This window comes from Carya illinoinensis, chromosome 4 (assembly GCF_018687715.1).
Source record: "Carya illinoinensis cultivar Pawnee chromosome 4, C.illinoinensisPawnee_v1, whole genome shotgun sequence".
Lineage (NCBI taxonomy): Eukaryota > Viridiplantae > Streptophyta > Magnoliopsida > Fagales > Juglandaceae > Carya > Carya illinoinensis.
Window position 1 is genome coordinate 23,479,084 of NC_056755.1, and position 21,005 is coordinate 23,500,088.

The following is a 21,005-nucleotide window of genomic DNA, read 5'->3' on the forward strand; positions in this document are numbered from 1 at the left end:
AAAGAGATTTTAAACTAGCGGTCAATTGCAATGGTCAACTACAAGCATCATAGTAGCAGTGCTCCCTCAAGGAAACCTTTCCCAAAGAAATACAACATTGCGCATGCATAGAGGGATTTCACGGCTAATCTGTTGGAGATATCGGTGAATCTCCAGAGTGAGAGTACTAAAAGAAGTGCTAAATCTACAAAAATATATTACAAAAAAAAACTTACAAACTAATTTAGCTCAATGTAAAATACCAAATCTACTTTACAATAAAATGAGTTTTTCAATCCAACATAACACATTAATCCACAATAATTTATACATTTATTTTTGTAGAATTTCTTGAAGCATTTCTCTTGTATGAATACCTTCATAAAATTCTTCAATTTCTTTATACTCTCCGCTGGACTGTTCGAGTGGCTCATATTAAAATTCTTCGGGCCACAGTTCGTCATTCGATCAGTCTACATGGTCCAAAAACCTCAAGAAAACAATTACTTACCTGGGAGAATCATCCTTAGGAAAGATCCTCACCATGAATAACCAAAGGAAACACCGTCTTATTGTGACTGATTGGTGCTGCAGCTGTGCAGGAAGAGTTGGGAATAATTAAACGAACTCTTACTCCATTGAGCTGGCGCCTAATCCAATGACTTCTTTAACCAAATTTGGTCGTTTTAGGTTAAGCTCAGAGAGATAATAGACCTCTTTGCCAATTGAAAAAAGAAAAATATAGTTACAAATATGATTATGCACTAATCTATACACCAATGTGATATGATTAGTCAAAAAGTATATTTTATTGAAAATATTGTTAATTTAAATTTTAAGTATGAATAAATTAGTATTGGTATACAGATTAGTACACGACTATACTTGTACGTAGCAAAACTCATTGAAAAAATGGTTTTATATGATAACCCTCAAACTACACGCTAGGGAAAGGGGTCTTTGTCTGTTTAATATAACAATGGGGCCTTTTCTTCAAGACGTTGCTCCTTACTTATTTCTCTAGCATACTTGGACCGCCTTTTGATTTAATCAAATAAAATCTAACATTGCTTAATCAGAAAAGAGTAAGACGAATTGTCATAGAGAGTCTTGGGCTGCATATCATGATAAAATTTGGAATCTTAGATTGATGAGAAGGCAATAGTGCCCCAAGTTACGAGAGTATTTTTATGAGCACATTATATAATAAGATACCTATTGGAGTAATTGAGACATAAATACCTCTACAAAATCACATGATGGTAAAGTTCATAATTTTATACTACAACGCTACAAGTACCCTTCTGTGCAATATCATCACAAGTTTCGAGAGATGACGGTGGAATAACATCTAATGCTTCTTTAGCAGTATGTGGATCATTCTCACGACTATCATGCAAAAGCTGCGAATCATTTACCTCATTCGTTGCAACTGGAAGCCCTGGTTCTATAACCTCCTTAGTCGGATCACCAACCTCATTAGTTGCAAAAGAATGCTGTGATTCAATAACCTCATCTGTTGCATCACCTACCTCATGGGTCGAAACAGAATACTGTTCTTCAATAACCTGGTTAGTTATATCAGGAACTTGTGAATCAACAATCTCATTAATAGCATCTGAAAGCTGAGAGCCATTTGCCCCCTTCGATGCATGCTGTGAATCATCAACCTCCTTGGGCATTTTGGGAAGCTTCTTGTCATCAACCTTATCAGCTGCATGGTTTATCTCTGCTTTCTCTTCCTTACCAGCTCCATGGCTTAGCTCTGTATTTTCTTCCTCACCAACTGCATGTCCCATCTCTGCATTTTCTTCCTTGCCAGCTGTATGAGTTAACTCTAAATGTTGAACCTCAGTATCTGCATTGCAAAGCTGTGCATTCTCACCCTCATCTGCAGCATGAATTATCTGCAAAGGGATGTCTTCGCTATGCATAGTAGGACATATCTGCAAATGATCCACCTCTCTACTGGCATGGTGAAATTGTAGTTGATCACCTACAATGCCAGCACCACCAAATTGAGATTGATCATCATCGCTAGCTTCATTGTACTGCACTTGATCGTCCTTCCGGAACCGTTTTCCACTAGCCTTCCTTCTTACCCTCTCCTTTCCTCTTACCCTTTTCCCAAGTTCAGTTTCCGGGCTTACTGAAACCATGACTGGACCTCCAACTTGGTCCCTAAGACACTCATGTGCAATATACCTGATCTTCGAAATTGATTCAATTTGTTGGGGATCCAAACCTTTTGTCGAGAATGTATCTGCTATGTGTGCAATATCCCTCAAACCAGCATTCTGCAAAAATGTTTCCAAACAATAATTTAAGAATACAAAATTTATTTACAATTGCTACCAAACATCAAGTAAACAAGGCAGCAGAGACTTACTGTTCTTTGGAACTCGGATGAAAGAGAAATAGGTCTCCCTACAAATTTACGAGTAATTCTCAGATACCACTGCATGTACCTGCTCTCATCTGCAACATCATCACCTTCCACAATATGGAGTCTTCGGTCCAACCATTCGTTAAGCTCTGATTCCATTTTCCCTGACAAGTCAACCCCACCATCAACACCACGACTCTTTCTCTCCCATCGCTGCACATCCTCCGGGATTGATTGATGCATGCCATATTGCCTTAGACATCGATTTGGGAGATGTCTTTCTGCCTTGTCAAAGCATATCAACATTGTCTTGGACCTCCCAAGAATTAGGGTACTTTTAATATCTTCAGGAATTACCATACTATCCATATTTCTGTAAGGAAGCCACTCCACCTACACACCAATCATTCAATTGCACGACATTTCCTTGACTTGCAATAAGAGCATAAAACTGAAAACATGTGTTAAAAGTAAAAAGAAACTTACATCACAAGGTTTTAAGGAATCCAAGGCCTTACGGTAAAAAACTACATCACGGTTTGCGGTTGGGCCAGTCTGTTTTCCTTTCCACCTAAGTACAAATGGAAAGCAATCATGCATCGGATCGTGATTGAGCTTTGGTCGCCCAACATTCAGGTGGAAGTAGCTCCAACACTGCAACAATACTACTATTAAGAAAAGGTAGCATATTGGCAACAAAGTCGAAAGATACCAATGAAGAAGGTTCAAAAGAATAAAGAATATGCACATGAATAACCTGTAGTAGTGTCAAACAGCCACTGATGGTACTTTGAGATCTAAGAGAGGCATTCCCAAGGGCCCTGTACAGGAATCCCAATGCTGCTGCTCCCCATGCATAATTTCCACAGTGATCAAAATTCTCAAACAATTGAAGATACATGACAGGGACTTTATTCCCAGTTGTGGTGGAAAATATTGTGCTGCCTACGAGATACAGAAGGTAAGCACGTGTATGCTGTTCAATCACTTCAATTGGCGCATCTTCAGGACATCGAGAAAAGAACTCTTTCAACCAACTTAGTTTCACCATTCCACCACTCGTGTAAATGGACTCTGGAGCTCTCCCAAGGTACTTCTCACAAACCGAGCTGCATGTGGTATGTGTTATGCCTATTACAGGTTCTCCATCAATTGCAAGGCCAAGCAAGAGCGCAACATCTTTAAGGGTTACTGTCATTTCTCCGACATTCAAGTGAAAGGTATTGGTTTCTCTCCTCCACCTCTCAACTAGTGCAGAGATTAGTGGGTTGTCTAGACTAACTGCTGGAATCAATCTCAAGTAGCCAAATCCAGCCTTCTCTACCAACTCAATCTGTTTTGCTGTAAGCGTCCACTGATCAAGCTTTGAAGTGTGTTCGTGACACCGAAGTGCACCACGCTCCTGTTGATGCAAAAATGAAGCATCATTACACACAAGTATTACTGCTGAAAATATTTCTCTGATGAAAACACAGGTAAGATAAAAGTTCATCAAGGCATATGTGATGGTAATCTGTACCTGCCCTTCCCAAACTGCTGATGAAACATGTTTCTCCTGATCATGGAGTACTGAACTATCAATTGGCCCAGCACTGGCCGCATAGGGGTCCATCACTGCCAGTTCCATCAGTACAAGAGACCGAAACTGTTGATAAAAGAGACAAAAATGAAACATTGGATTCACCAATTAAATCAAGTGCAACATCCTGAAACTCATTTCAATGTATGTTATCCAAAAATGCAATGATATAAAGTACAATGCATATAACGGGGCACCTATTTTAAAGGCAGACCTTAACGCTCCAAAACATTACCAGGGAGACAGAAAATGAAAAAAAAAAAAAATCTTCCTTACTTTTCCCGTATATGTTGAAATACCCAAGCAAAAGGTAACTTCTTTCTAAATTTTAAATTTTAAATTTTAAATTTTCCACCAAATGCTGTGAGACCCCCAGGTCACTGTTTAGGATGTAATGTAGACTTGGAGCATCAGAACATGCAACACATGATTATATACACCCCGTTCATGACAGTTAATATGCAATGCATCCAAGTATGCAACTAGCAATATGAAATAATCACAGCAGAATAAGAGTGACTCAAAAATTTACATAAATGAACTAAACAGCCCAATAATATTAATAACCATCATAAGTTCAAACTTAATGATAGCATTTCCTTTATACAAGATACTTAAAACCAAGTCTCAGTAGTCAGATCAACTCTTTCATACACTCTATAGTATATGAAGAGTCGATGCTATGAACATCAAAATGATATCTAGCCTTCGCTCAAGGTCCAGCTCATCTTCAACCATTTGTATCCAGCAGTCCATTTTGTTCATCATCTACCGGTCCGGACACAACTTTTAACATTCCAGGTGCGTGGTATTGGGTCGATAAGGGCAAGATTTACTTGAAATCTCAGTAAGTTAAATAGACAACTTGCATAGAGATAAGTTATGCTTGCAATGATAAATATGAGATGCATGCTATGCAGAAAAATCAATATTTGTCTCCCATCCATATTCCTCAACATTTTCATAAAAACTTTTATGCACATTTTCTTATAGAGAACATTTATCAATTTATTCTTTCAAAAACATAACATTTCATTGTTATTAAAGCTATTATTAATAATATCATAACATATGTTATCGTCATAACTCCCCATTATACACTGTGAGTACCTACTGGTGACCATAGTACAACTCATGTTGAAACTACGTTGTATGCAGACTTGTTCTCAATGCATTGGTAACATAATATTTCATTATAACATATGCACCCACTAGCATTAAATGATATAAATGACTTCGCTCCAGCATTCTTTAAAAAGAATTCATTCGAAACCCGTTGACAGTTATTTGTCAACTCAGGAGTTACTACTCCATTTTTACTCACTCCAGAGTAGACAGAGGATTTCTACTGGGATAATTCCCCATCCCAACCTTTGGGGTTGTGACGACTTTATTTTTCATGCTATGCTCGAAAATGTTTTTCATGACATGTATTTGTGAAATAAGCTTCATGTGAAAATGGCAATTTCATATGATATGCTAAAATGGTGAAAATTACACGTCATGTACGCAAGTAATAAATACTCAATATATCATATAACATAATGTTTCATGCTTAAAATGACATTTATATCATGAATGTGACATTTATACATAAATCATAAATAAATTATCTAAAAATAAGTTAGAAGCTAACTTACAAACCCTTTTTTTTTTTTTTATAAGTAAACAAAATTATATTAGTTAAAGAAGAGGCAAAGCCAGGTTCAGTACAATGAATGCCCTAACTACGTAGGAGCAATAGATCCAAGAAAATCATGTAAATCTAGGCCATTAGAGTCAACGGCAATGGCCCAAATACAAAGAGTTCTAAGAAAGTAAGTTTTTAGTTATTCCTCCATTGATCTCTCTTTGTCCTCGAACGTCCGTTCATTGCGCTCCTGTCATAAATGCTGCATGATGAATATAAGAATCATCTTCCATACAACCTTTATCTGTTGATTGCCTCTTAGATTTGTCCAGCTGGCAAAGACCGCACCACTTTCTCAAGCATAACCCAACCCAAGTCTAGTATACTGAATACCTCATTCCATAACCCTCAAGCTACCTTACAGTGTAGTAGGAGATGGTCCACAGATTCTCTCCCATTCCTACACATACAGCACAAATCTGCGATGATCACCCTAAGTTTCCTCAAATTATCAGTTGTGAGGATCTTACCCAAGGAAGCGGTCCACACAAAAAATGCTGCTTTGGGAGGCGCCTTATGTCTCCAAAACCTTCTCCATGGAAACTTAATAGGAGGGTCTTGTGTGAGGCACTTATAATAAGAGTGAACCGAGAACGATCCTTTACCTATAGATTTCCACCACAATAAATCATCATGCAAGTTGCTCGGTTTTATTGAGTACAAAAGGCTAAAAAAGGCTTGAAAATTGTTCATTTCCCAATCTTGACGTTCCATTGGACTTGTTCCCCCGCTATCACCATGACTTCCACCACTAAAGCATCTTTGGCACTTGGAACCCTAAAGAGTGAAGGAAATAAATCCTTTAGAGCACATTTACCACACCAAGTATCATACCGGAATTTGATCTTGGCATCCTCTCCTAGACAAAATCTTGTGTGATGAGTAAAGACCTCTCATCCTCTTCTTATATATTTCCACAACCCACTCCATGGGCCCATCTCACTTCGTTAGTGCACCATCCCCCCATAAGCCACCATATTTGCTCTCAATCACTAACTTCCATAGGGATTCTGGTTCTTTATGGTATCTCCACAATCATTTTTCAAGTAACACCCGATTAAAAATTCTCATAATTCTAATGCCCAAACCACCATTAGAGATAGGGCTACATACCTTCTCCCACCTGACTAGGTGGAATTTGAACTCCTCACCTACTCTGCCCCACAAAAAATCCAGTTGAAGTTTCTCAGTACACAGCACCACACTTGCTGGAATAGGGAACAGGGACATAATATAAGTCGGTAGATTAGATAATGTACTCTTAATCAAGGTAATCCAACCACCTTTTGATAGATACATTCTATTCTATCCTGCTAATCGGCGCTTACTTTCTCAATCACTGTGTCCCATAATGAAGCCGCTCACGAGGTGGTCCCCAACGGAAGACCAAAGTAGGTCAAAGGAAGTAAGGCAATCTTACACCCCATAGTACTAGCCAACTATCTTATATTATGTCCAGTTGAAGTTTCTCAATACACAGCACCACACTTGCTGGAATAGGAAACAGGGACATAATATAAGTCGGTAGATTAGATAATGTACTCTTAATCAGGGTAATCCAACCACCTTTTGATAGGTACATTCTATTTCATCCTGCTAATCGGCGCTCTACTTTCTCAATCACTGTGTCCCATAATGAAGCCGCTCACGAGGTGGTCCCCAACGGAAGACCAAAGTAGGTCAAAGGAAGCAAGGCAATCTTACACCCCATAGTACTAGCCAACTATCTTATACACTGAACACCTCCAATAGGCACCATCGATGATTTGTCCAAGTTCACTTTCAACCGAGATGCTGCTTCAAAACAAAAGAGGGCCTTCAATGCTCAGACCTGGTTATGTTTTGCGTCACAAAAGATAAGAGTGTCATCTACAAATAACAAATGAGACATTAATTAGTCCCCTAACTTGGGATCCAATCAAGAAACCAATCACAAAACCATTAGTAGCCAGGGCCAAGGTCATTCTACTCAATGCCTAATCACAATGACAGAGTGATGGGGACAGTAGATCTCCTTGTTTTAAACCTCGTGTGCTATTGAAAAATACAGTTGGGCTCCCATTTATCAGAACTGAAAATTTCACCATTGATACACACCAACAGATCCATAATTGCCATCTCTTCCCAAAACCACACCTCCCAAGAAGGTCAAGGAGAAAGTCTCAGTTAAGGTGGTCATATGCCTTCTCCATATCTAGCTTGCAAATAATCCCTGCATTGCCAGCTTTCAATCTACTGTCCAAGCATTCATTTGAAATAAGAACATCATCTAAAATGTGTCTATCCTTGACAAAAGCATTTTGGAGTTTTGAAATTATCTTCCCTACTACCTTACTAAGGCGATTCGTAAGCACCTTGGAAATAATATTTTATACTCCATTTACTAGGCTAATGGGTTGGAACTCCTTAATCTCCACAGCCCCTACCTTCTTCGGTATCAATGCAAGAAAAGTGATTAGGCTTTTCTCAAATTTTTCAGCCGAATAAAACTCCTGAAACACTTTCATAAGATCATCCTTAAATACAACCCAACATGTTTGAAAGAAACCCATAGAAAACTCATCAAGACCCGAAGCATTGTCTTTAACCATTTTCTTCACCACTTCGAATTTAGCCCAGCATGTTTGAAAGAAACCATAGAAAACCCATCAGGACCTAGAGCCTTGTCTTTAACCATTTTCCTCACCACTTTAAAAACCTCCACCTCCTCAAAAGGCTTCTCCAAACGCTTGACATCTGTTGGAATACATAGTTGTAATTAAATGTATAGTATGAGGGTATAATGGTCACTACTCTATGTATATGTATAGTTGGATATTCATTAATAAAATCACAACACAGTATTCTCACTCTCTCTTGTTTATCGACTACATGGTATCAGAGCAGTGAGTAGTCGGTTGTGGTTGTGCGACGGAGTTAGTGGTGTTTTCCAGCGGGTGCTGGTGGTGGTTGTTGGTTGTTGGTGTTTTCCGGCGAGTGCTAGTGGTTGTTGTTGGTTTGGGTGGTGCTGTGAAGTTTTGGCCGAAGTTTTGGCCGACAGCTCCTTCCGAAGTGCTTTTCCGGTGACATAACCGCTAATGGACACCGGAATCAAGGTTGCCGGTGTCCTTTGTCCACTCCAGTGAGTTTTCGTCTCCATCAACTACTGGAAGGACGGTGTATCGCCGGCCAGAGGAGGAGTCCAGGTGTGTTTGGCTGCAAGTTTTTGGCTATTCCTGGTGTGTTTTGCTATCCTATCCGTGGTTGTGCATGCCCCCAATCTGGAGTAAGAACCTATTCCTATTTGGAATAGCACTTATTTGGCATAACGTATACTGTAATCCTACTTTCCTTATTCCGGGTTAGGAATAACTTATTCGCATTTTTTGATTTATCCTTGAATCCGATATGCCTGAATCCAGTACCAGCCGATACAGGCCGAAACAGGGCCGATACAGGCCGGTTCAGACCGATATAGGCCGGTTCCGACGAAACAGAATCGGTTCAGACCAATACAGGGCCAATACAGGCTGGTTTAGACCGAAAAAGGGCCGATACAGGCCAGTTCAGGCCCTAAAATTGGCTGTTCTGACCGGTATAGACTGTTTTTGACCCGTACAGATCTGAGATTTGGTTTGTTAAGCTGGTTTCTACTTTCTAGCATGTATTTGTTCGTTTTTGATCCATATTCTCATATTTTTCTCCATGGAAGCTAAGTTTGAGTCATTATCTATTGCACCAAACGTTAATATGTCTATGACTACGGTGAAATTGAATGGAAAGAACTACATACTATGGTCAAAATCTATTGAAATGTTCTTGAAAAGTAAGGGTCTTTGTTGTACCCACTTGGTTGATTCAATGCCTGATTCAACTAGTTATATCTTTACTCAATGGGAGCAAGAAGATGCTCAAATCTGCTCCTTGATGTTGACTAGTATTGAGCCTAATATTTGTGCTAGTTTAGTACACTTTGACACTTCTTAGGAGATATGGAGGCATCTCAAACAAATGTACTCAGGTGTTGGAAACACAACTCGTATTTATGAGTTGTGTCAACAATTTTTTGGATTGGAACAGGGTGCTTTGGGCCTAGTATTACTCTAAAGTGATGGGTATATGTGAAGAACTCAAAATTTATCAACCTATCACTTTTGATGTTTCAATTATGCTAAAACAACGTGAAGAGTTGAACGTTGTTCGGTTTCTAATTGGCCTAAAACCTGAGTATGAGTCGGTGCGCTCTCAAATTCGCTCTCAAATTCTGGCAAGCCCACAGCTCCCCTCATTTCCTGATGTGTTCTCTCGACTCCAGCGAGCCACATTATCTGGACTTGGATCTCAGTTATCTTCTGACTAGAGTAATGAGAGATCCGCTTTAGTTGCCTCTTATGTTGCTCCTGGTGGGCGTGGAGGCCGGGATGGTAGAGGTGCACGTGGGGGACGTGATGCCAGAGGTAACCTCACTTGAGGTCGTGAATCTCGTAAGTGCACCCATTGTGGTCGCACTAACCACTCGGTGGACTATTGTTGGGATCTACATGGTAGACCATCTGGGTCTGCTAATCAGGCCATTTGCCAAGACTCTACATCACAGGCAACGAGTTCCAACTTGCCTCCAGAGATGATCAGCATATCGAAGGATGAGTAAGATCAGTTACACGAGCGACTTCATCTTCCAGAGCTACTCTTACCCAACTAGGTACAGCATCCTCGTCTTGTCTCGTCTACCCAAAATCCATAGATCATTGATTCAAGAGCTAATGAACATCTAACCGGTTTGTCTCATTCCTTATCTGAGTTAAGTACTATGTCATTTCCCAAGAGTGTTACTCTTACTAATGGTTCTCTTGCTAAAGTTACAGGCATTGGATCCACCAAGCTCACTGATTCTATATCCCTGTCATCTGTTCTATATGCTCCTAGTTTTCCCTTTAGCTTGCTGTCCATTAGTAAAATTACTCAAAATCTTCAATGTTCTGTGACCTTTTTTCCTTCTGCATGTATCTTTCAGGATCTCAAGACGGGGAAGAAAATTGGTACGGGGCATGAAATTGGTGGTCTATATTACCTCGACATCGAGCAGTCACCCACTCGAGCCCTCACTTCCTCCTCCGCTTTTGAATGGCATTGCCGCCTTGGACACCCATCATTTTCTCTTCTGAAACGTCAAGTTAGGGATCTTGGAAATGTGTCTCCCTTTCCTTGTGAAGCATGTCAACTTAGTAAACACCACTGTGTGTCTTTTGTACCTCGAGTTGATAATCGAGCGGCTTCTTCTTTTGCATTGGTTCATTATGATATGTGGGGACCATTCAACATTCTATCAAACAAGTTTCAATAGTTTGTTACATTTGTTGATGACTATTCTCGCATGACATGGTTATTTCTGAGGAAAGCAAGATCTAAACTCCTTTCCATATTTAAAGTCTTTCGAAAAGAAATTAAAACTCAATTTGGACAAAAAGTTCAAGTTTTGCGTTCTGACAATGCTAAAGAATATCAATCTAATGTCTTTGCTGCTTCCTTAAGCAATAAAGGAATTGTTCATCAAACTTCATGTTCTTACACACCCCAACAAAATGGGGTGGCTACACGCAAAAATCGTCATTTGTTAGATGTAACCCGAGCACTTTTACTACACATTCATGTTCCTAAACGTTTCTGGAGTGATGGTATTCTTACCGCGTGTCACCTTATCAATCGTATGCCTTCATCTGTCCTCGATGGCTCCTCTCCCTTCTCCATTTTGTTTCCCTCATTGCCATCCTTTGCTCTTCTATCCAAAATCTTTGGGTGTGTTTGTTATGTTCATAATCTTGGCCCAGGCTTTGATAAGCTTGATCCACATGCTACCAAGTGTTTCTTTGTTGGTTATTCCCGAACATAAAAAGGATATCGTTGCTATAGTCCTGCTCTTCGACGCTACTTCACAAGTGCTGATGTCACATTTTTTGAGTCCATACCCTATTTCTCAGACACGTCTTTTGTTGTTGAGTGTGATCCTCTACCATTATCTACTCTTTCTCCTCCACAGTCACCCACTATTACCCAACCTCCTTCAATGCCTTCTTTTGTCCCTCTAGAGGTGTACTCGCGTTGCTCACGGACCCCAGCTCCCCTGCCTTCACCAACTTTGTCTCTGTCTTCAGACCCTGAGTTACTCAGTGCTTCAGAATCTCCACCTATTGCTCTCCAAAAAAGTACTCGTTCTTGTGTTAGTCAACATCTGATTAGCCAATATGTCTCTTGTCATGCATTGTCTCCATCTTTTTCATCTTTTACTTCTCAACTATCAAAAGTTTCTATTCCTAAGATAGTTCAGGATGCTTTATCTAATCCGAGATAGAGGACAGCCATGGAAAATGAAATGGATGCTCTTCACCATAATGGGACATGGGATCTTGTTCCTCTGCCACCGGGAAAACAATCTGTTGGCTGTAGATGGGTATACACAGTCCAATTCCATCCTACTGGCACTGTGGAACGTCTGAAAGCTTGCTTGGTAGCCAAGGGCTACACTCAAATTTATGGCATTGATTACGAAAAGACCTTTTCTCCCATTGCCAAAATTTCATCTATTCGGATATTTATCTCTCTTGCTGCTAATTTGGATTGGCCCTTATTTCAGTTGGATGTTAAAAATGCATTCCTACATAGTGACTTAAATGAGGAAGTGTATATGGAGCAACCACCTGGTTTTGTTGCTCAGGGGGAGTGTCAAGGTACAGTTTGCAAGTTAAAAAAGACATTATATGGTTTGAAACAATCTCCTCAAGCATGGTTTGGGAGGTTCTCTGATAGTGTATTGGCATTTGATCTTCATAGATGCCAAACAGACCACTCGGTATTTCATCTGCATAGTGATGAAGGTCATATCTTATTGATTGTATATGTAGATGATATTGTAATTGTTGGGAGTGATTCAGCTTGAATCGCCAGGCTGAAACAATTTTTACATGATCAGTTTCAGACAAAAGACTTGGGTAAACTTAGATACTTTCTTGGAATCGAAGTTAGTAGATCTAAAAAGGGTATCAACATATCTTAGAGAAAATATGTGCTTGATCTTTTGGAAGAAACTGGCATGTTGGGTGCACGGCCTATTGACACTCCTATGGATCCAAATCGTAAACTCTTGAAAGAGGAAGGTGAGTTGTTTGGAGATCGAGGTCGGTATCAAAGACTTGTTGAAAAATTAAATTATCTGACTATCACTAGACCTGATATTTCTTATGCAGTAAATGTACTGAGCCAATTTCTACAAACGCCTAGGGTCTCACATTGGGATGCTGTAATCCATATTCTTCGGTATCTTAAGCGAGCTCCTAGCCTTGGGTTGTTGTATAGACCAAATGGGCATCTTAGAATTGAAGCTTTTTCAAATGCTGATTGGGCAGGATCTCCTTCAGATAGAAAATCGACTACTAGATATTGTACCTTTGTAGGACGTAATTTGGTTACATGGAAGAGTAAAAAGCAAGCAGTAGTAGCTCGATCTAGTACAGAGGCCAAATACAAAGCAATGGCTCACACTGCTAGTGAGTTGAAGTGGTTGCAACACTTTCTTCATGAGATTGGGTTTCAAGCTCCTGTCCCCTTTCATTTATTTTGTGATAATCAAGCTGCAGTACATATTGCGTCTAATCCTATATTCCATGAGAGGACTAAACACTTTGAGATTGATTGTCATTTCATTCGAGATAAGATATTCAGTGGTGACATTTCTACACCCTTTGTGAAGTTTGCTGATCAACTTACAGATGTGTTTACCAAACCACTTTGTCATAGTCGGCTAAAGTTTATTTGTTCCAAACTAGGTTTATATGATATATATGCCCCTCACAGCTGCATTACTTGACAAAGCCACAAAAAATACACCCTTTTTTCCTGCCGGCACAGGAATAAATTGAGGAAGTTTGAGAATCAATGCTACAATAATTAGGAAATTCCCCATTAAGAGGCTACTGAGATTTTATGATGAATTCATGAAAGATCTTCCTTTTATGACAGAAGTTGTAGAGAATTTAACAGGCTATCACAGCTGTGTTGGCCTGGGAGAAAAACCCTTAAAGAGTCATATCCAATGAGGCTGCCAACATCCAAAATCAAATACGGAAGTTGCTAACATCACCCAAGGAAGAGCAACAACCTGGAAAGCTCTAGGAAAATAGTCTTCCAACCAATTAGGGAACCAGAATCCTACAGGTTTGAGCAATCCTCTTGCATGTAGACAATTTATAAGGACCATTGGATTGGGGAAACTTCTCCTTGAATTATCCAAGGTGAACTTGTGGAAAACTCTTACTGAGGGCCCGTGCCATTAAAAAAAATATAGCCTCAGCGGAAGCACTCAAACCATAATAGGAAGTTTCTGCATGCATTTAGGCGTAGGAAACTTCCTAAGCAGCTTGGAAAGTATGCTGCCAGCCTGAGAAATCCTGGTTTGGGCACCAACTTGGTGCCCAAGTTATCCACTTTCCCAGTTCCTCCAAGTTAGGAAATTATCAGCATTACAAACTTCGAAAATAGGCTTTGTAAACCTGCTGACCAGCACCAAAATCAAACCCAATGGTCACCCAGCTAGTGCCCAAGATCTTGCCTTAATTTCCTACCAAACTATAGGAAGCTGCCAGAGAAGAAAATGGGTAAAAATGCCAACACCTGTCACCCCTTTGAAGCTCTAACCTTCACTGAGACTTTCTGCAATAAAATGGAAACTTACCTTCAATGAAACATGAAAACCACCAGGCAAGGCATTAATTGCCACCACTTCTCCCTTAGGGTTCTGTTTCCATAAGCCCCAGGAAAACAGTTTACATTATCCTCTCAACCTTTTACACCCCTGCCCTAAAAGACTTCCAGAAAATACATCCCTCCCAGCTCTTAAAAAAGAAGCCTGCAGCATCATCTCTTCACCATGTCACCAGCCCCTTTGGCCTTCGAAATCTTTGATAACTACTGAACCTAACATATTTCCTTTGTTTCTAATGCCTACATACAGAAAACCAAGGCAAGGTTGTGCAAGAACAACCCAAATTCTTCAGAGAAACTTGAGTGGACAGATTGCTGTCACTTGAACTTCCCCTATAGAATACAGCTGTACAAACCTATGTAAGGACTTTCCTAGCATTAGATTTTTTTTTTTTTTTTTATAAGTACAAAAACTATAAAAACACGTGGCATCATTTACTGAACCTTCAATCACTAACAACTACAGAGGTTCACCCAATAACAATGCAAGTAATTTTCTTGAAATAGTTTAAAATCATATCCTATAGTAGTCTATTGACAGATTGAATTATTTGGAAGCAAGATTTTAAAGTTAGCCATATTTTATGAATGCAGTCCATGTGGACTAGGTGCTGTGGTCTCTATGAAAGCTTCATTAAAAACCCAAACGTTAAAAAATAGAAATCAGACCTGTACATATATACAAAGCATGAATAGAAGGATTCAGATACTAGCAATAGGGAGTAGAAATTGTAGTAAATATTATGAGTGCTTTCCGAGGTTGCAAAGGAGGAATTTTTATTATACACTTGAGCACAAGAGGTAAGTCATATGATCATACCCTTACATGGTAATTTAAAGTCTTTTATGCTTGAAAAATATAAGCAGCATGATCACACCCATACGTGTGTGATTTACGCTAAGTTTATGTTTGAAAATGCAACAACCATAATTTTATGAGGTGAAGTAATTATATTGTTTGTTGGGAAAGTGTTGTTCGCCTATGCTATGTACCGCCATCTCCATTGGCCAGCCCCTTTTCATGAATCTTGGTAGGATTACGATAATGTTGCTTGTGGATTCCATTATGTACCTTATGCTTACCACATTGATTGACTTGAACGGATACCATGTTATAATAATCATGCTTACAAATGTTACCATGCATGGCTAGTGCTATGCCATACATCATGAAGTCAATATGCTCACATGCCTTATGTTAAGATAAGATAAGAAAAAAGCAATGCAAATAATGAGTTAAGCTTTAATGAATGGCCAATGATGTTATAAGTGGAAGTGCAAACCACATTGAAAGACATTTACGTAAAGGTGTGGTCCACCAAAGATATGTTATGAATTAATATTATGGTGCGTTCAATGAAAATTGGACCAATACACAAGAAATTTTGATGGACGTAAGTGAAAGACAAGATTAAAATGTCATACATAGAACATGCTAGATGCATAGATTCATTCAATCATTCATCCATGACCGTGAGATATGTTTAGTCAATGTTAGAATCGCCATGGTTACTCTCAGATGTTCTATAAAAACCGCATATACTATGATGCTGTTGAATGATCCACATGCTCTATAAGTGTAAATATGTATAAACGTTTCCAGAGTAAAAGTTTAGTTATGTAAACAGCGCAATGTGCTATTTACCAAGTCATCAACTCGCTTTTTATGTGTTTTATCCATTTAATGTCCTAGGTGATGATATGGACACTGAGCAGAAGAGCCGGAAGTAGACTGTCTTACAAGAGCTTTAGATCTTATTCAATAAGTGTCACATTTAACATGTTTCCCTTATATGTCATCATGTCTTTCTTTCCGGTACAATGAAACACCATGATATCAAGCATTTTATAAACCAATAAAGTGTGGAAAATGTTTAGTAGGCTATGTCTACGGTTGAAAAGATATTCATTGCATGTTCAACATATATCTGGAGCATTTTTAAAGTTGTTACCAACCATTTTCAGCATTTCACATAATCTCTAGAAGTGATTTTCAACAAAAGCTTCAATTTAGAGCTTTTTAAAAGAAGGCTTTTAGCTTTTTTAGGGCACTAGCAATGGTTTATGCATTTTCATCTTCAAAATCACATCTTTTGAAGATTGATTTTGAAGATGAAGAAAAATTCCTACATTGGATTATGTATTTTTTGACCAAATAATAATAAAATATTATTATATTTTTTTTCCCTAAAATCTGGATAGTCCAATAAATTCAAGTCAAATTCAATATCCAAGTCCAATAAATTCAATCTACCATATATATATTCAGCAACACAGAAAAATCCACACATACTCTATGTGTGGTCTAATTTCATACAAATTCATAACTTGGACAAGGAAAAATAATAAAAATAATGTTTGAAGAAGGAAAAGGACATCTTCAAAGATAAATAATGATTGTTCATAATTATTCAAAATTATAGATATAGATAAGCCAATGTAGATGATTTTAAGGGAAGTTTATTCAAATTTGAGAATAAAGATGAATATAGATAAGCCATTGCTAGTGCTCTTACATGTTTAATGCATTTTTGCATTGGATTACAGTGGAAAATAGAGCTTTTGTTTAAGGGGCTTTTGTCTACAGAGCATTATTAAAAGGCTATATTATTGAAAAGTTGACCACATGTCTGAAGTGCTTTAAAACTATTACTCTCATTTAACAAAATAAAAAAAGTACTTTAAAAGCAGGTAATGACCAAAAAAGACAGCTAACAGTTTTAACTTTTAACTAACTTTTTTAGTTCCAAATGGCTAATAAGATATTTAATTCTTAAATGGTACATTGACCATTACATACCACCCCAATGTCATCTCTCCTTTCCTATCTCAACGGGCATTTTAGATTACCTCTTAAAACTTTTAAACTCAGCCGAGAACAATTGGTAAAACACAGTTCTTATTAATTTGGGTTCCAAATTATGGGATGTACTGACCTCAAGTCAAATTGGGGGTGAATCAAGCTTAACTGTCTTAAGATTTTGGTCAATATTCGCCGGTTGAGGGGAAGAGAGAGAGAGAGAGAGAGAGAGAGAGAGAGAGAGAGAGTAAGCTGAAGGAAAAACTAAAGGAGACAAAAATGAGAAAGGAAGAAAGCTTACCGAACAGGGGAGGCAACTCTTCCTCGGTGGCCTGGCTGGTTGGAGCACGAACCGTGTGGATCAGCCACCCAATAATGGCCCGGACAGGACCGATTCATATTATCTGCTTACATAGCAACAATGAAACAAAGGGATTTATCATCGTTTGTTTGTCTCTAGGCTGATAACCGCCCGATATTGGAGGATTCTAAATCCCCACCAGCCCTACGGGCGGATGGGTATCCTCCAATTTCGTCCGCGGCCTCCGAAACAGAGCAAAAACTGAAATCAGCCACAAAAATCAGCAAGAAACTTTTCCAAGAATTCAGCGAGTCAACAAAAAAATGGAAACACAACCAAAGAAATAACCACCAAAAGGAAGGAGATAGAGAGAGAGAGGGCGAGAGAGAATTACCAACGCAGAAGAAGACGCAGCAGACATCAGTCAATGAAGAACCAGACGAAGAGGAACAGACAAATCAGAACAAGAAGCCGAGGAGAAGTGACAGAAGAAGCAGATTGAGAGACCGAGAGGCTGAGAGAGACTGTTCTTCGAAGGAGAGACTGAAACAGCAAGGGAGAGCCGAAGGCGAAGGGGAAGAAATGCAGAAATATAACTAACCCTAACATTTTAATATCATTTAGGAAAATGATAACATTTTATATCATGTAACTCATTAAAAAATTATTCTATAAATTGGAATCACTATTTATGTCTAATTATAATTTTTTTTATTCTTTTAAAAAAATTCGTTTGTTTGTAATATTTCCATATAATTTAAAAATTTTTGGAAGAATGCCATGAGATTAGGGTTCGATGGGGTGGAGTAAGGTCTGGTTTGAATTACTATATTTAGATAGTGAGATGATCTCAAATGATGTGTGTATAGTAATAAAAAATGATAATAAATTAGGAAAAAAATGATGATAAAATATTAAATAATAATAAAAAATAATGAAAAATATGTGAAAAGTAAGGCTGTAAGCCAGTCGGTCCGAACCGAAGAAACTGACTAGACCAAAGTTGGGATCGGTCAGTCTTTATCTCAAAACGTGTGGAACGACTAACATTCGATCTAATCTTGAGGTCTACAAATTTTAGACCAGATTAGACATAATGAACTAAACTCTATATATATATTTTTAAAATATTTTTAATAATTTAATATATTATTTTTATATAGTGATTATATAAGTTAATAATGTAATTTTCATCTAATATATTATCATAGACCATATAAAATATTTTTTTATGAGTTAGTTACATAATCTACATTAATAATTCATTTAATTTTAATTTAGCAATTTAAATAATTTTTTTATTAATTTATTTAAAAAAAGAAAAAAATTTAAAAAAAATAATTGAACTAGACCAATCGGACCGTTAGTTACCGGTCCGGTCCGGTCTGGTCCCTATGGATGTTTGGTCCAGTCTGGAGAAAATGATAGACCATAAATCGGTCCATCACTCCCCCGAATCGAACCGGACCAAACTGGACCGATTTACATCCATAGTAAAAAGTAATTATAAAATATTGAATAGTCCAAACATAAGGTAAAACAACATTAACTCATCTCATCTAATAATTACAACTTTTACAAACTCTCAAACAAAATATAATAGACAATTCAATTTTTTTAAATTTCAAAACAGAAATAATATTTAAAATTAATATTCTAACAATATTTTATTCAACTTTCAATTTTTATCTCATTTCAACTCACTACCCAAACTAGGCCTAAGTATTTTAACCCTTATTCTAAAACAATGTTGTGTTGTTCCTAAAAGCATTTTTTTAAATAGAATTAGGAATTGGGTTAGATGAACAGTCTTAGCATTTCAAATAAAAGTTATCATTGAAATTTATTTAAAAACCTTTCTTGAAATTTATTTCTAATAATCTATCTAGTTTCTATAAATTTATTTAAAAAATTATTAACATTGTAAGTGGGTATTATATTAGGGTCAATCAACACAATGGGTGGGTAGTAGGGACTTGTGTCTAGATACCCCACCCCCGCATGGTGGGGCAGTCAACCTTGGTTGCCCATGCAGGAGCGAGTTGCCACCCTACTAGGATATATATTTATATAAATATAAATATAAATATAAATATTTATATAAATAAATTTAATATATTTATATACAATTTGTTAAAGTTGTATTCCCTTCATTGCATTGCTTTGTCCTCCTAAGCTGATATTTATATAAGAGGTTAAGGCAATATAATAGTCTTATTTAAATAATGTGAGACTCACTATTTTGGTCCAAATACAATAAACCAAGTGGAGGGATATGACATGGTTGCCAAGTGTCATGTAGCTCTTCAAAAACTGAAAATCCCTTATCCTTTTTCCCTTCTTGAAGACTCAAGCTTCTTGCATGTGTGCCAAGGGGCATTTCTTCCCTATGGCCGAAAATGACATTTCATTTCCCTGTTGCAATCTTCTTCTAGAAACTAGGTTGCATGCTTGCCAAATTGAAAATCCCTTCTCAAAGTTCTAATGATTGAAGCTTGGAGAAACTTAAAGGTCTCTCTCCCAATTGTTGCCTCTTTCTTAAATCAAAAACCCTAATTTGATTTTTTTTAAAACCTTAAATCCCTTAAATGACTGAAAATCACTAGTCTTTTAGGCCTTCATGTGGGCTTGGGCGCATATCTCTTTAGCAAAAAGGTACGTTGTCACTTACTAGGTCCCCATCTTAACAAACTATAATGCTAAGTTCTAATTTGACTAAAGCAAAAATAATAAAAGTAACAGGTGAGGACTTGGCTAAGTCTGGGTTATCACACATTTCATTCTCATGCATTCATTTACTTTTGTTAATGTCTGTCATTCCATATCATTATGATCCTAGTACCAGATTTAACTTGCTAAGATTTTTATAATATTACAATATTAGTCCCACTATGGTGTCGATTATCAAAACTATAGATTTTATAGACCATTTTGGTGAGGAAAAGTTTGAGCAAGATGTCTAGCCGCACATAGATGAGTGAAGTCAGTGTCGTTGTTGATAGTTAACCGTTATATACTCTAGTCATGTATTCCTTTGCTTCAATTTCTCCAAGAGTGACAACAATGATCGTAGCAATCTTAAGATTTTTATGGACATGTGATACAATGGTGTTTGTGGATGTACTTGTGATTCGTGAATATGTTTATGTAATTTTATTATGATGTTTAAGATATTTCTCTATTTTTCTCTATTACTAAATTCTTAGACCAATTAATTATCCACTACAAGATTGTTCATATCATTAGTAACATGTTAGGTGCATGCATATTAGTGTCATTAATGTATGGGGTGTATGATCCAATGTTACATGTTCTAACATCTCGACAACCTATCAAATCACAACCCCACTTCCTCCCCATCGGCAACACAGACATAGAGAGGTTGACCCGACTATACACTAGGAAAATAGTTTGTCTACTTTGGGCATCAAGGTCAATAATGTCATGTAAGGATGCAAGACTCTCCTCCCTATTCTGGTAGAGTCTATAGGCAATAATAGGTACTGAATTGAGGTTTAGCAATGCCTATTGCTTACA

At 37.8% G+C, this 21,005-nt stretch overlaps 1 protein-coding gene and 1 non-coding gene across 2 annotated transcripts; both read right to left on the reverse strand.

The window, feature by feature from the left end:
• Positions 1-1,101: 1,101 nt before the first annotated feature.
• On the reverse strand, positions 1,102-18,085 carry LOC122307619 (protein MAIN-LIKE 2-like). Its single transcript, XM_043120608.1, has 7 exons — positions 17,863-18,085; positions 17,469-17,571; positions 3,885-4,010; positions 3,123-3,767; positions 2,852-3,019; positions 2,369-2,758; positions 1,102-2,276 (listed from the first exon to the last, which is right to left on the reverse strand). Exons 3-7 carry the CDS (start codon positions 3,990-3,992, stop codon positions 1,257-1,259), a joined length of 2,331 nt encoding a protein of 776 aa, XP_042976542.1. The 5' UTR covers positions 3,993-4,010; positions 17,469-17,571; positions 17,863-18,085; the 3' UTR covers positions 1,102-1,256.
• Positions 14,789-14,879, reverse strand: LOC122308668. Its single transcript, XR_006242181.1, has one exon. It is a non-coding gene; the product is annotated as a small nucleolar RNA snoR74 (small nucleolar RNA).
• Positions 18,086-21,005: the final 2,920 nt, after the last annotated feature.